At 37.2% G+C, this 12736-nt stretch overlaps 1 protein-coding gene across 2 annotated transcripts in view; it reads right to left on the reverse strand.

Moving 5' to 3' along the window:
* The window catches only part of PBLD (phenazine biosynthesis like protein domain containing), a 31927-nt gene that overhangs the window by 15850 nt on the left and 3341 nt on the right, over positions 1-12736 (reverse strand). Inside the window, exons 3-9 of one of the 2 annotated variants that reach the window (XM_042033425.1) lie at positions 10608-10706; positions 9962-10071; positions 9789-9818; positions 9166-9254; positions 7887-8059; positions 6961-7023; positions 1516-2134 (exon numbers count right to left, since the gene is read on the reverse strand). In XM_042033425.1, coding sequence (XP_041889359.1) covers positions 2022-2134; positions 6961-7023; positions 7887-8059; positions 9166-9254; positions 9789-9818; positions 9962-10071; positions 10608-10706 — 677 coding nt within the window. In that variant the 3' untranslated portion in view covers positions 1516-2021. Of the gene's footprint in view, positions 1-1515; positions 2135-6960; positions 7024-7886; positions 8060-9165; positions 9255-9788; positions 9819-9961; positions 10072-10607; positions 10707-12736 lie in introns of those variants that run through there. The other variant, XM_042033424.1, reaches the window with a different exon arrangement.

A 12736-nucleotide genomic window follows, 5' to 3' on the forward strand; every position in this document is an offset into this window, starting at 1 on the left:
AGAAAATAAGTGCTCTTTTTCTTGCCACTCTCAGCAGCCTTACTTGTTTTGCATATGGTTGCATGTTTAATTAGCAATCTTTCTGTAAGTGTCTGCAATTAGACAATGATGATTAATAAAATAACTCCTTTAAAGCTCCATTTAGGCAGCAGAACTGCACAATCAGGTATAATTAATTCATCATTAATAAATCATGGTTGATTAACTAATATGTTGATTACAAACACATTACTGCATAGCCTCCCACCTGAGCTCTGGTGATTTTTCTACCCTGAAAAGAAACAAAGTAGTAGTAAACTATTACAAAAAAAAAAAGCTTTAAGCAGCAAAGATATTTGTTTGGTCAGGAAATTTATGTAACAAGCCTTTTTAAAATGTATGGACCTTGTTCATTATTAGTCCTCTTGAGTAAAAGAAATAATTGTACTGTCTATTTGTTAAATGTGGATGGGTGAACAATAACTGGTTCTTTAGTTCAAAAAAGCCTTTAGCCTAAGGAAGGCTTTTTTTCCACAAGCATCTCCGATTATGGGCCAGGTTCAGTCTTTGTCTAAGGCAACAAGAAGAATTAAATGCAGCACCACAAGGCTGCAGCACTGCTGCTCCAGAAGATCCAGGTCCCCTGCCAGAAAGGGAACAATCCGAGCTGTGGCTAGAGGAGGCCAAGGCTAAAGCTGCCGTAGCAGCCGGGCTGCTGAGCTGCCTCCACAGCTGTGATTTGCACCTGATAATACATCCACATCTATAAATCATATTTCAGCTCCACAGACTTCAGCAAGACTGAATACAGGAGAAGAACGTGCATTTCCATTTGGACTGCTTTTGCTTGCCACCTAGCCCCTGAGCTGAGTAGTGCATTTAAATCACTTTTTTGGTATGTTCTTTGTAGCTGCTGGAGATAGAAAGTTCTGTTTAAGTTAATTCTAAGATTCTCACACTCTTACTACTTGTCCAGCTACTTGGACTTAAGTAAGATGTAAGTAACAAGTTCTGATAAAATTCAAAGTAAATGGAAGAAAGGGAACTTGGCACCGCTAAGTTCCTCATGATTTATAAAGGGATGACATCCAACTGTTCCCATAGTATGAGACTGTCTTTTGAATTCAAAACACTTCACCCTGAAATATTGCAAAGAACTAAAGCAAAGCTTAGGACAGAAGTGACTTGAAAGGGAAAACAGTTTTAGCTAGAGTAACTGAAAGTTCCATATTCCTAATTAATCCAGTGAAAGATAACATCATGGTAACAAAATCTAAAGCAGCACACTTCATGAAGATTATACAAGAAATGTTTAGTTTAGGAGAAAATCTTCAGGTTTGGAAAAGTAATCGACATTGCTGTAACCAATAAAGTTTCCTTTCAGATCTTAATCAGCTTTATGTGCATCACAATGTCAATCTGTTAAATCTTTCTTCTAAACCTTTAATTAAAAGTATCGACTAAGCATTAGTGCTATGATCAAAGGCAATACCATTCAACTTTGAAAAATACTGTTCATAAAAGAGAACCACAAGGTACGTTTCTAAACCATTTATATTTTTTCATATTTTAATTCAAATAAGTTGATGAACATGGCTGTCATTTCAATATATAGCAGAGAAAATACCACTTTTTTAAAAAATTAATTCAGATGTCATGAAAAATTATCAACATGGGAAACGTTTGATTATTTTATCAAACAGGTGTTTACAGTTTAATCCAGGAAGCAGTAAGGGCTTTTAACATGGAATTTGGAAATCAAGAGAAGAATGATTTAAAAGCAGAAAAATGAGATAGCTGCACTCAAACATTTTCACAGGTCAGTGTACATAGGAAGTGGCAAGATGGAAGTGAAGAATACCAAGGACCTTGAAGATCAGAAGTGAGTACTTTCAAGTAATTTTAAAAATGGACAATGAGTAATCTAAGACTTTTGAGAACAGTAGTGATTCACTGCCTAGAGCTGAGACAAAACCATCATAATCAGAGTACCATGGAGATTAGTGATTAGTGAGAGGAGAGGGAGATTGGTGTCAATTCCTTCAGAAAATCAGATTTCCTTTTAATACAACAGCAGTTTGCCCTGCAATGTCAACTCTTCCGTCATTGCGCACGGAAATCTTCAACTCTCCTCCACGGCGGGAACATTGAAAAGCTAAACAGAAACAAGAGCCCAAAGTTAAAAAACTCGTGTGCATCACAAATTATTTAAAAATCCATGAAAACTCAGGGAAAGGAGGCTTCTGGCTCCAGAAAGCAAGCAGCACCAGGGACACCCTGGATGAATTGCCTTTATGGATGAAGGTCAGCTGAGGGTATATTTCCAGCTAGAACTTGCCTACTGAGTCTGACAAAACTGCTACTTAATACAAGCAGTGAAGTGTAGTTTGCTTTGTTGTAGCAAATTAAGTTTCTTCTGTGTATCTAAGAAGTCTTGAATTCACCCTTCATGGGATACAGTTTGTGGAGGGAAGAAGGAAGAACACCAAGTGTTATCTGCATGCAAATGAATACCATTTTACTGGCACTGAACACCCAAAGTTGATGCTACACTCAAAGAACGTGCCTGGCTAAAGGGTGAATAAGCTCACAAAGGCAGTGGGAAAAGTCTACAAAGAAACACAGATCCTGCTTCATCTGTCACAAACTGATGCCAAATTCTTACAGAGGCAGCAGCAGATAATGATTTGTAGAATCCTGAAGATATAATTTAATACAACTGGATAAACTTGAAGTAGAAACAGCCTTCTGCTTGTAATTAATTAGAGAACTAAGCTTTTGCCTGAACTGTTGAGTCCTACACAGGTGGGATGATAATGTTCACTTAGCATGTGGAGTCTCTAACTTGTTTCAGCAGTCTCATTTTAGTTGCACGGCTTGACCAGAAAATGGTCTGGTTCAGATGGCACTTAGAAAAGGTTTGAGTTTCGAGCAGTGTTGCTTTTGTGAAAGGCTCGAAATGGATGGAGAGGCAATAACGTTCACTCTCCTTACTCAATGAACTTCCAACTGCTCCAGAAATTGTCCAAACTAAAGGGCACATTTTTCCTCTCAAACCCACAATTTATAAATTGGGTAGAGGTTGCATTCAGATCCCAACAGAGCACAAGCTCTCTGATGGCATATATTCGGTATGCTTTAAAACTATTTCTCAGCCACTGCTGCTAAGACAACTCTCCTTTGATCAGGAGATTAGATTCTCAGACAAAGCAAGCACTCTAAAAGAGTGGAAACAGGAGCTATTTAGAGATTGAGATTGATACTTTCTGTTCTCTTCCATTTATAGAACCATGGGTTGTTTTTAACTTGTCAGAACACCATCTATGAATGGAGTAATGCTTTAACTGAATATTTTAGACTGTTGAAGATCCAGGCCTGCTAAAATTGATCAATTATTATTTCCAGGTGTGAAGACACACCTAAGCTATTCCACTCCAACCTGCTAGCAGATTTAAATAAAAGAGATTAATTATTCCAGCTCTTCAAAGGTTGGTTTGGTTTTTTCTTCTTTAAATGTTCAAACAGAACTGGCTCTTTCATGTCAGGATTACTGAGATTGTTTTGATATCGGTCCATTTTATCTTATTTTTAAAGAAAATAAGAAAAGTTTAAAGAAACTTCCAAAGCAGAAGAAAAACAAAAAATAACCCACAAAAGAAATTTTTAGCCAAGCTTATATAAAAATAATACTATATCTATTCCTTCTCTCACACAAAAGCACTGATATTTCACACTATGTCTAAGCATAAACAGGGCTGCATGGAACATTTCAATAACTAGAGGATTTCACTCAAAAGCAATGCCTCTGGAGGCATTCAGGCATCTCTGATGTGCACTCACCTTTTAGATCACAAACTTGTTGCAAGCCTATTCCATGTCTGTATTTGCTAGGAATACCTCATACTATACGCAGATTTTATACATATTTTCTACGAAAACAAATATGCACAGTTGTAGAAACAACATCTTACAGCTGAACTCAGAGCCCTGGACTCCTCTCTGATTAACCTGACACAGAGGAAAGTTTAGAAGCAGCCACAAGGCCTGTGAGATTGAGTATGCTGATATCACAGTGTCACACACCCCTGCATTCACACATCAGCTGGTGGCCGTGTACTAACATTATCCTGCTGTGTTGGAGCTCCTTACCAGCCTAGATGTAGCTCAACAACCACTGCTTACAGAATTTAAGGACTAATGGAATTTCTTCATAATGTCATCAATGACATCAACTTAGGAAGAAGTGACACTCTTGTAACAATATTTATTTTTTTTAAAAAGTCGTATTTTTTTTAAATTCCTAAACCCTATAGAGGAATGCTGAAAGAAGCACTTGTTCCTTACGTAGGTGAAATTAAGATCTCCAAAACGTTTTTTTATTCTAAGAAAGAAGGTGGATAAATCTGGTGATTGATAGAGGGAAACACCTCTCCTTTGAAGAAATATTATACTTGTGCATAAATCTGATGTTGTCAATCTATATGTTGAGATTACTTGGAAAAGATGAAAGCTGCAATTAAAACTCTTGACTTCATAAGAATTCAAATTAGCAAAAACTTAAATACAGGTAGATTTATTGTACCTTAACGAAGCAACAGCTTCTGTCTTTTTCTGTGTTTTGTTGTCGTTGGTAATGGTGGTGGTAATTTTTGTTTAGTTTCTGCCCCCCAAAAAACAACTCTTAAATGCTATAAACCTGTTCTATACTGGAAGAAATCAGAAAAGTTAAAAGCAGTAACAAGACAAAAATTTCCCCACAAATTAATACACTTGTGTGAAGTAAACAGGTATAGCAAGATTCCCCTAGCTTAACCTGAGATTAAAAACTGTCCTCGATAAACCCTTTCTCATCACAATAATTTGAGAAGTCCTCCCTAATTTGTTTGGTTATATGGAATTCCTTATGCACATTTATAAACGTTACCTTAGAAATATGAAAACAATGTGAAGGGCTGGTACACAGTTGTTATACCCTGCATCCATTAGCAACTGTGAAAGTCTATATATCTCATATGAGAGATTATAATTTTCATACATTGCAGAGACTCCTCAAATGAAAGAAAGGCAAGGACTGATACAAAGCCCTGATTTAACCTGCAGCTTAAACTCAACGACACGTACCCAGCTTCAAGAAAGATCATAAAGTATTTCACCATGTAAAAGTACTGGAAAATTCTCTTTGTAGTTAGTGGGGGTGGTTGTTTTTTGACAAGTCAGTCTAAAAAAAGTAGGAAGAGAACCCAAACACAGGAAATTAAGTCTGATGCTTCAGCGGAGCTGCAGCTGACCTCTTCATAAAGGTCTCAATAGCCAGAGAGATCTGACAATAGATTTAATGTTCCTCATTTTTATATTATTTTGTATGTAATCTGTTTGGGAACTAACAGATCCTTCATTTTATGGAAGAAATTCTTCCTTTACTCTTGCAATAAAAAGTATCGGATATTACAGAAGCTACCCCAGAGGTTTCTAAAAAGTCCAAAGATGCTCTTATTTATTAATATTTGGTGATATGGAATGTCCGTGAATGCCAGCTGTCTTTTCCAAATAATCTCATTAGTAATAGAATTTGCCAAGTACTACCTGATACCCCTCAGATAGACACATGTAAGGAAAAGTTATTTCTCATAAACATATATCAAATTAACTTGTCCTATTTAAAACAGTTTTGTATGATTTCTACCATAGAAGAAGTTTGAGGACATATATGCATGGAATATGAATTTTAAAAAAACCAACACAAACCTGTCTTATGGACAGATAGGACTGTTTTTGTGCTAGACACATTAAAGAAACTAATTACAGCATTAATTGCCTTGGCTGCTTGAGCTAGTTTCTCTAAAGTGGTAATGGGACAGTACACACAAAATACATGAAAATGCAAAACAGGTAGAAAGTGCCAATTGTAAGTGCAGACAGAATTCCAGTCTGAGTACTTAAAGAAGTAGTGTCTATAGATGGCATGGAGAGTTTAAATTCCACACTAACATCCAAAATGTCGAAATCTTCTGAGTCCGTAAGGACACATAACCAAAGGCACTTTTCATCTTCAGAAAATACGTTGAGATTTCCCCCCCCACCTCCCAAGATTATTTAAGCTATCACAGATTATTGTGTGGTGTAAATGCAAATGCAAGATCTTTGGGACAGAATGTTAAACCTTTCCTTCAGACCATGATGGAAAAGGTCTTGTTCATGATGGATCCTTTACAGACCTTCCATCCTCAAGAAAATCCATTTTGAGATTCATTTGACCAAATACATGAAGGCTTATATTCAGGGTAGCTGTTTGTTCAGAAAAGTGTTTACTTTTATGGACAAAGAACCTTATTAGATCAAGTATCCAACCTCTGTTCTAAACTAAATGTGACCAAAGGCTTGTGTGCAGAATTGCCCTGGGTCCCCTCTTGGGGAACCAGGTAGGGGACGAGGGTATTTTGTATTGTTTCCCTTGTTCTTCTGTTCTCTGGCAAAGCACTAGAAACATGAGAAGCCAGGAGTCACCTAATACCTCCTCATCTAGCATTGTCATATATTAACGGTTTCTCTTGATTTTTTTCCACCAGGTTCTTAAGTTTCTTGCTTAATAACAAAGATGTGATCTAATAAGCATATCTCATTGATTGAATCAAAACACATAAAAAACATCAAGTGAGGTTCACCAAGCTTCAGTTATGACGAAAGGCCATGAGAACTAAAGTCCAAAAGCCAAGATCAAAAACTAACTGCAGAGAGTTATGATCCAGAAATCAACACTTCAAACCCCCCAGGGCATGGTGTGTCATGGTGGTGGACAGGAAAGAAAGCAATTTCTCAAAGATTATCTCACACACAAAATATTACATAATATTCTATTCATCTTGAGGAAATGGATAGGGAGTTATTGCTACAGTTTGGATTGCAGTAGTAATACAACCTTTCCTTTACTAGTGAGTAGATTTACATAAATTGACAGCTTTGCAATAAAACAGTTTATCTTACCAAGCATTTCCTTCTTCCCCAGCTGCTCTGACCAGTAGCTGCTTAAAACAGCATGTGCAGATCCTTAAAAGAAATTGGAAAACAAAGTAGAGAATTAAATTATAATCACTACTTTACAGAGCAAGCATAGTCAAAATGTAAATATCATCAATCAAGGGCCACGTGTGTTTAGAGTATAAAAACCTAGGAGTTTGCACAGCAGACAGAACTTAAGGCTTTAGAATTTCAATTATTTATGGCAAAGCAGTATTACTTCCACATCATCTAGCTTCAATGGAAATCTTGCTTAGATAAGGGCATCATCATTAGCCACAACTCTCAGCTGACTAATAATTAACCTGTAATGAAATGGTACCTAAGCAAAGAACACCATCCTTAGGCAATCATCACCACACCGAGTGCATCACACAACAGACAGTAACACATCTTGCTGCCCTAAGTGCACAGCTAGCTGAGTTCTCAAAGGCCTGAGAACAGAAATAGTTAAGTGTCATGAAACTAGAGAAGATCTCAGCTGAAATACGTAGGAAAAAACCCCCAAACAAACAAAAATCCAAACCACCACCACAAAACAAAACAAAACAAAACAAAAAAAAAACACCAACAGAAGTGGATATAAATTTCCACTGCAATACTCATCCAATACTGACCTAGTCTTTCACTTTTCTCTAACTGGAATACTTGAGGGAAAAAGATCTGAGAAAGACACAAGAATATGTGGCCTAATGACAGCAAGAAGCTGATTTGATTTTTTCTGAATGAGTTGGCCTCAGTCATGAAAGATTTTGACAAGCACTCCTTCTATCTATGTAAACCAGTAATTTATAAGAGACTCCAGAGTACAAAAACAGATTAATGGATTTTAGTAAGAACCTTTGAACTGAACTGAAACAAAAGTATGAGTTGCTTATCATACAAACACATACCTGTAACAGGGTCTTCCAGAATTCCATACCAAGGTGCAAAATATCTGGAGTAAAAATCATGGCCTTTTCCACTGGAATTTCCCTTAACAGTGAGTATGAGTCCTTTCACTTTTCCGGTCTTTTCAGCTGACAAAAAGTGTTGTGCACTCACTTTCAATTCTTCCAACACAGACCTTGAATATAATTATTAAATTTTAATAGCCCATATTCTTCATTTTACATGAATGTAAGTATTGAAAAGAAAAATAAAGCTATAGAATCATCTTCTCTATAATTCAAAACCAGCCCTAAAATATTAGGGGAGACAAGATTCCTAGCACTGTCCTCCCAATGGTATTTGACAGAAAATTACCCTGAATCTAATACACTCTAAGTGAACTCTGGAAAAATGCTCAAGCCATGCATTTCCTATTTATTTCTGAAACAGAGCACCCTGAAATATTAGCCACCAAAAAAAAAAAAAAGAAAAATCACACTTTGTTTCAACATTTTAATCATTGAAAGAATTATTGCCTCACTACAGAATGTACCAAGTGTTCCACCTCCTTTCAGAGCAAGCAAATAACTAACATCATTCAGGTCTTCATGGCATTCTAAAGCAGTCTACAACTGTCTAATACCTCCGTACAAAACAGTCTGAAAGAATGAAAATAGCAAGTACTCAGCTGAGAATATTTCTCCCCATTACCTCAGATTTTAACCATGAATTAGGCCAAACTTCAAGTTCATAATTATAGTAATTTGGCCTGATTAAAGAAGTTGTGTTTCAGCAGTAAATACCTAAATCATACTTGAATTAACAATGAAATTCAGCTGAGATTAACAAATGCTTTGGACTAATTTGAATTGGAATTTCCTCTCTAAAGCTACTTATGGGGCTCTTAAGCATGTGTAAGCAGATTACAGTCCAATGGAAGTAAGAATCCCTGGCATTCTGTCAATGTGCCCTGAACTGAAGCAGGACTCCTAACTTCCTGCTAGGTTACTGGATCATTTTTGGGCTCAGATGGATGGGAAAAATACACCATCATTTAAACTGTTTCCTACATCTCCTTCTCTTGAAGACAGATTTCAGAATGATCTTACTCAGCTTGCAGCTTCAATAAGTTCATATTAAAAAATAAAATAACCACTTTACACAGAAATTTAAAACAGAGGGTTTTAATCTCCACCTGATTTAAAACTAGATAGAAGAGCCTAGTGTGTAAGGAACAGAGATTAAACAAGCCAACTCAATTTCTGCACTCTTGATTGAGAAAACTGAAAAAGCGTAAGACACCTTTCGTAAGTATCACTGAGGCGGACTAAGAGTTTCTTTGTGTCAGGAGAGTAACAGAGATCTTGAACAATCATGTCACCAACGGCTGCCTGGTGGAAAATGTAAAGAAGACAGAGAAAAAAACCATCATCACTTGAATATAAAATATTATTTCCTTAGCATTTCTGTGAAGCACATTCCCTGCTAGAAGAGGGCTTATGCAAAGTCTTCCATGCAACCCTCAAGCTCCTGCAAGCAAGACAAGCAAATGCACCAAGTGCACTAATGGATATGGCTCAGTTACAAGCTCCATATATGTCTACTTGGAAAAAAAATCCAGGATCTAGAGGAGTGCAAGAACACAGACTGCCCCCTAATGCACACAAAAGGCTGAAAATGCCATTGAAATAAATATTGACACTTCGGTCAACGGTAATGGGAGACACAGGTTCAGCTGCAGCATTTTGGAGAATTACATTCCCTGACCTACTGAGTCATTACTCAGAGCTTTGAAGTTTGGTGTTTCAAATTCAGGAGTACATCAGGCAGTGCCTTGTCACCATTTTTTAGCCATTTTAATACATAAAAATAAGCAAAGCTATTACGAATGTTTTTCTAAGACAACTGATAGATTCTTTTTTTACCTTTATTAATTCTTCTACTTCCTTAGGTTCCTGAAGAAAAAAAAAAAACACACTGTAAAAAATGGAATATATATGTATCTATCTATGCAACTATAGACAGACACATATACCTACATACACATACAAACACATACTTTCCTTGAAAACCTATCATGAATAAAATTTTGACTGACCTGGGGGTAGGCTGCGTAAAGCGGCAAGTCCAGGACAATATGATCTTTCACTTGTCTGGCCTTTAATTCCCCACTCAGTGTCACAAATGTGAGAACTGAATTTGTATTTTCTGGAGAGAAAACATCGCAACATTATCAAACATAAGAATTTTAATCTAAATTATTATAGCCCTAGGAGTAGCTCAGTATACTCAGAAAAAGTTAGTTATGCAGCTCAAATATATCTAGAGTAAGTCTGTATTCTGGGCAAAATTCCCAACTAACTCAATAAATCTGCTGAGGCTAATAAACACAGCAATGGTCACGGAATCCTTCCTGCACATGCCTAGAATGAATGAGAATGTCCTTTTAACAGAAAGAGCAATATTCCCTATTCATCAAATCCTACTGTACCTCTCCCAGGTGACATTTGCATATTTGGCACTTTTCTTAAACAAGAGTAATAGTAGGGCATTGAAATCAGAAGGTAGGCATCAGACCACAGCCTTGTAACAACAGAGCAGTTGTAAAAGGCAATACCCAGGGTATCTCCATTTGTGTTCCATAAATGTTCTGAATGTTCAATTGCCTTTTTGTAGAAAATTGAGATGTTAATTAGAAGTAAATGTTCTAAAAAGTTACAGTAATGCATAGTCTGTAAACATACTTTGTACGTGAAATAACACAGCAGCTGATGCAAGAGTTGCATGACCACAAAGAGGAACTTCATTGGCTGGGGTGAACCATCTGAGCCCAAAGCAGGAACCTTGAAAAAATAGAGTCTATTTAGTGCTGTGAAGTGGAAGAAGTCTATTTCTTCATTTTGTCTCAACATACATAGAGTGATGATGTTTCAGTTAATCAAAATGCATGTTACAATCAGTTTTGGTCCTAAACACACTTTTAGGTACCCATTTTGCACTGATTTTGCAGAATAGCTATCCCTTTTGAATCAGGTCAACAACCTTTGCATGCTGCAGAGATTTTTCTTTTTCCTAAATAGGTCTTATTTAGAAGATAAAGCCTCTATACCCTTGTGTATTATGAAATCCTGAAAAGGCATAGTCATGATCTCTATACACCTGGAGGCTGGGTTACCATTTAGAGGTTATAAATGCTCTTGTTGGTATAATGGAACCTGTATTGGAGCTAGCTCAGTTATGAATTATTTTGCTTAAACCACTACTCAAGTCTGATAAAAGTCTCTAATGTCTACTCACCCTTCATTTCACTAGAAATCATATTTCTATTTGCCGTTTAAAAAATTTGGAACACACATGAACAATACTTGATTTCCTGTAACTTTTGCACATTCATTTCAAGTGAATAATTACCACACAAATGCAACTAAAAGTGGAAAAGAAACAAATGATACTTTTTTTTTTTAAATCCAGTCTTGTAATTGCCACTGCAGAAAATTAATGCATTAAAGTCAGTCCCCTCTAATGAAAACAAATAGGAACCCAATAAAACCTTGTGGTGGAAACTAACGGCCACAGCAGTGAAGTGCTGTGAGTGAGGGGGGGCCCAGCCCCCAGCTGTGAGCCTGCTCCACTTGTTAATGCACTGCTCCAAGTGGAAGCTGCAGCTGGGAGCAAGAGCACATGAAGGATCCATGCCCATGCCTGAGTGGAGACAGACAGCTCTGTGACCCAGAACACCTGCCTGGATGCTCAGACATACAGCTGGACTCGGACTGAGAGGACATTGAGTAATCTCATAAATTCACGTGTCCCTAAAATAACGGAGTTGATTGGTTTGTTTTTTTCTTTAATTAATATTAAACATACTGATCACAAATGCCTGCAAAAACATACACTGTGTCCAGGAGCCCTCACCACACCAATTAATGTTCCAGAAGCAGATGATAAATGGCATTCTGATGTTCCTGGTTCACTCCCACCACCCCTCAACACAGCCAGTCTCAGGGGTAGCCGAGTGACTAAATTTTTTTGAAAGAACTTGTGCACCTCTTGGGCAGCTGTGTGGGTCTGAGGCCACAAGCTAGTCCATTAGATCAAAACCACTTTAATGATAAAGAAGTTGGCATTTTGTATGCTGTCAGATAAGGATGACTTGAAAATAAATGTGTTAAACATATTGGCAAAGTGCTAACATGAAAAATGGAAAGTATTATCCCTTCTTGCTCCAAGCGATTAGTCTAACCCTAAAACAAATTCCAATTTATTAACAACAGCAGCAAGCAATTATAGTTACTACTATCCTTAATATTTTTAATTACAGTGACTGTACCGCTCCCTGAACAATCTATCAAACAACAAAGATGATAAACATAACTCCTTAATCTGCAGTCTAGGTCCAGACTAGTGGAGTCCCAGCCCCTTGGCTCATTCCACCACACAACTGCCAAGTGAGCAGATTCAGCAAAATGATTCAGCTGAAAATGAATCCACAGAGTGAGTCTGAACAAATTCTGAATCTGTCTGACGTTTTCTGTCTTGCCCCGTGTCTCTCCAGTTCCTCCCCCAACATATCCACATGCCCTACCAACAAACACCAAAACTCCCTCCATTTAAACCAATCAAAGGAGCAGCCTAATGTGTAAGATTTGGACCACTTCAGAAATCCCAGCTTCGTTGGAAATCTGCATTTTCCAGTACTGGCTGCACAGACATCTTATGAGACTTCATGACAAACTCAAATAACATTATAGATACCCCAGCAATGATTCTCTGAACAGCCAAGCCAGATTCTACTCACTTTGCAGTCCTGTGCATATGGAATGAGCATATTCCATCTCTATTCTTCTGATTGTATAAGGAATTATTTCAGGTT

The sequence above is a fragment of the Corvus kubaryi genome, unplaced genomic scaffold (assembly GCF_017639235.1).
Source record: "Corvus kubaryi isolate FWS band 111438036 unplaced genomic scaffold, C.kubaryi_AGA036_p1.0 37357, whole genome shotgun sequence".
Classification (NCBI taxonomy): Eukaryota; Metazoa; Chordata; class Aves; order Passeriformes; family Corvidae; genus Corvus; species Corvus kubaryi.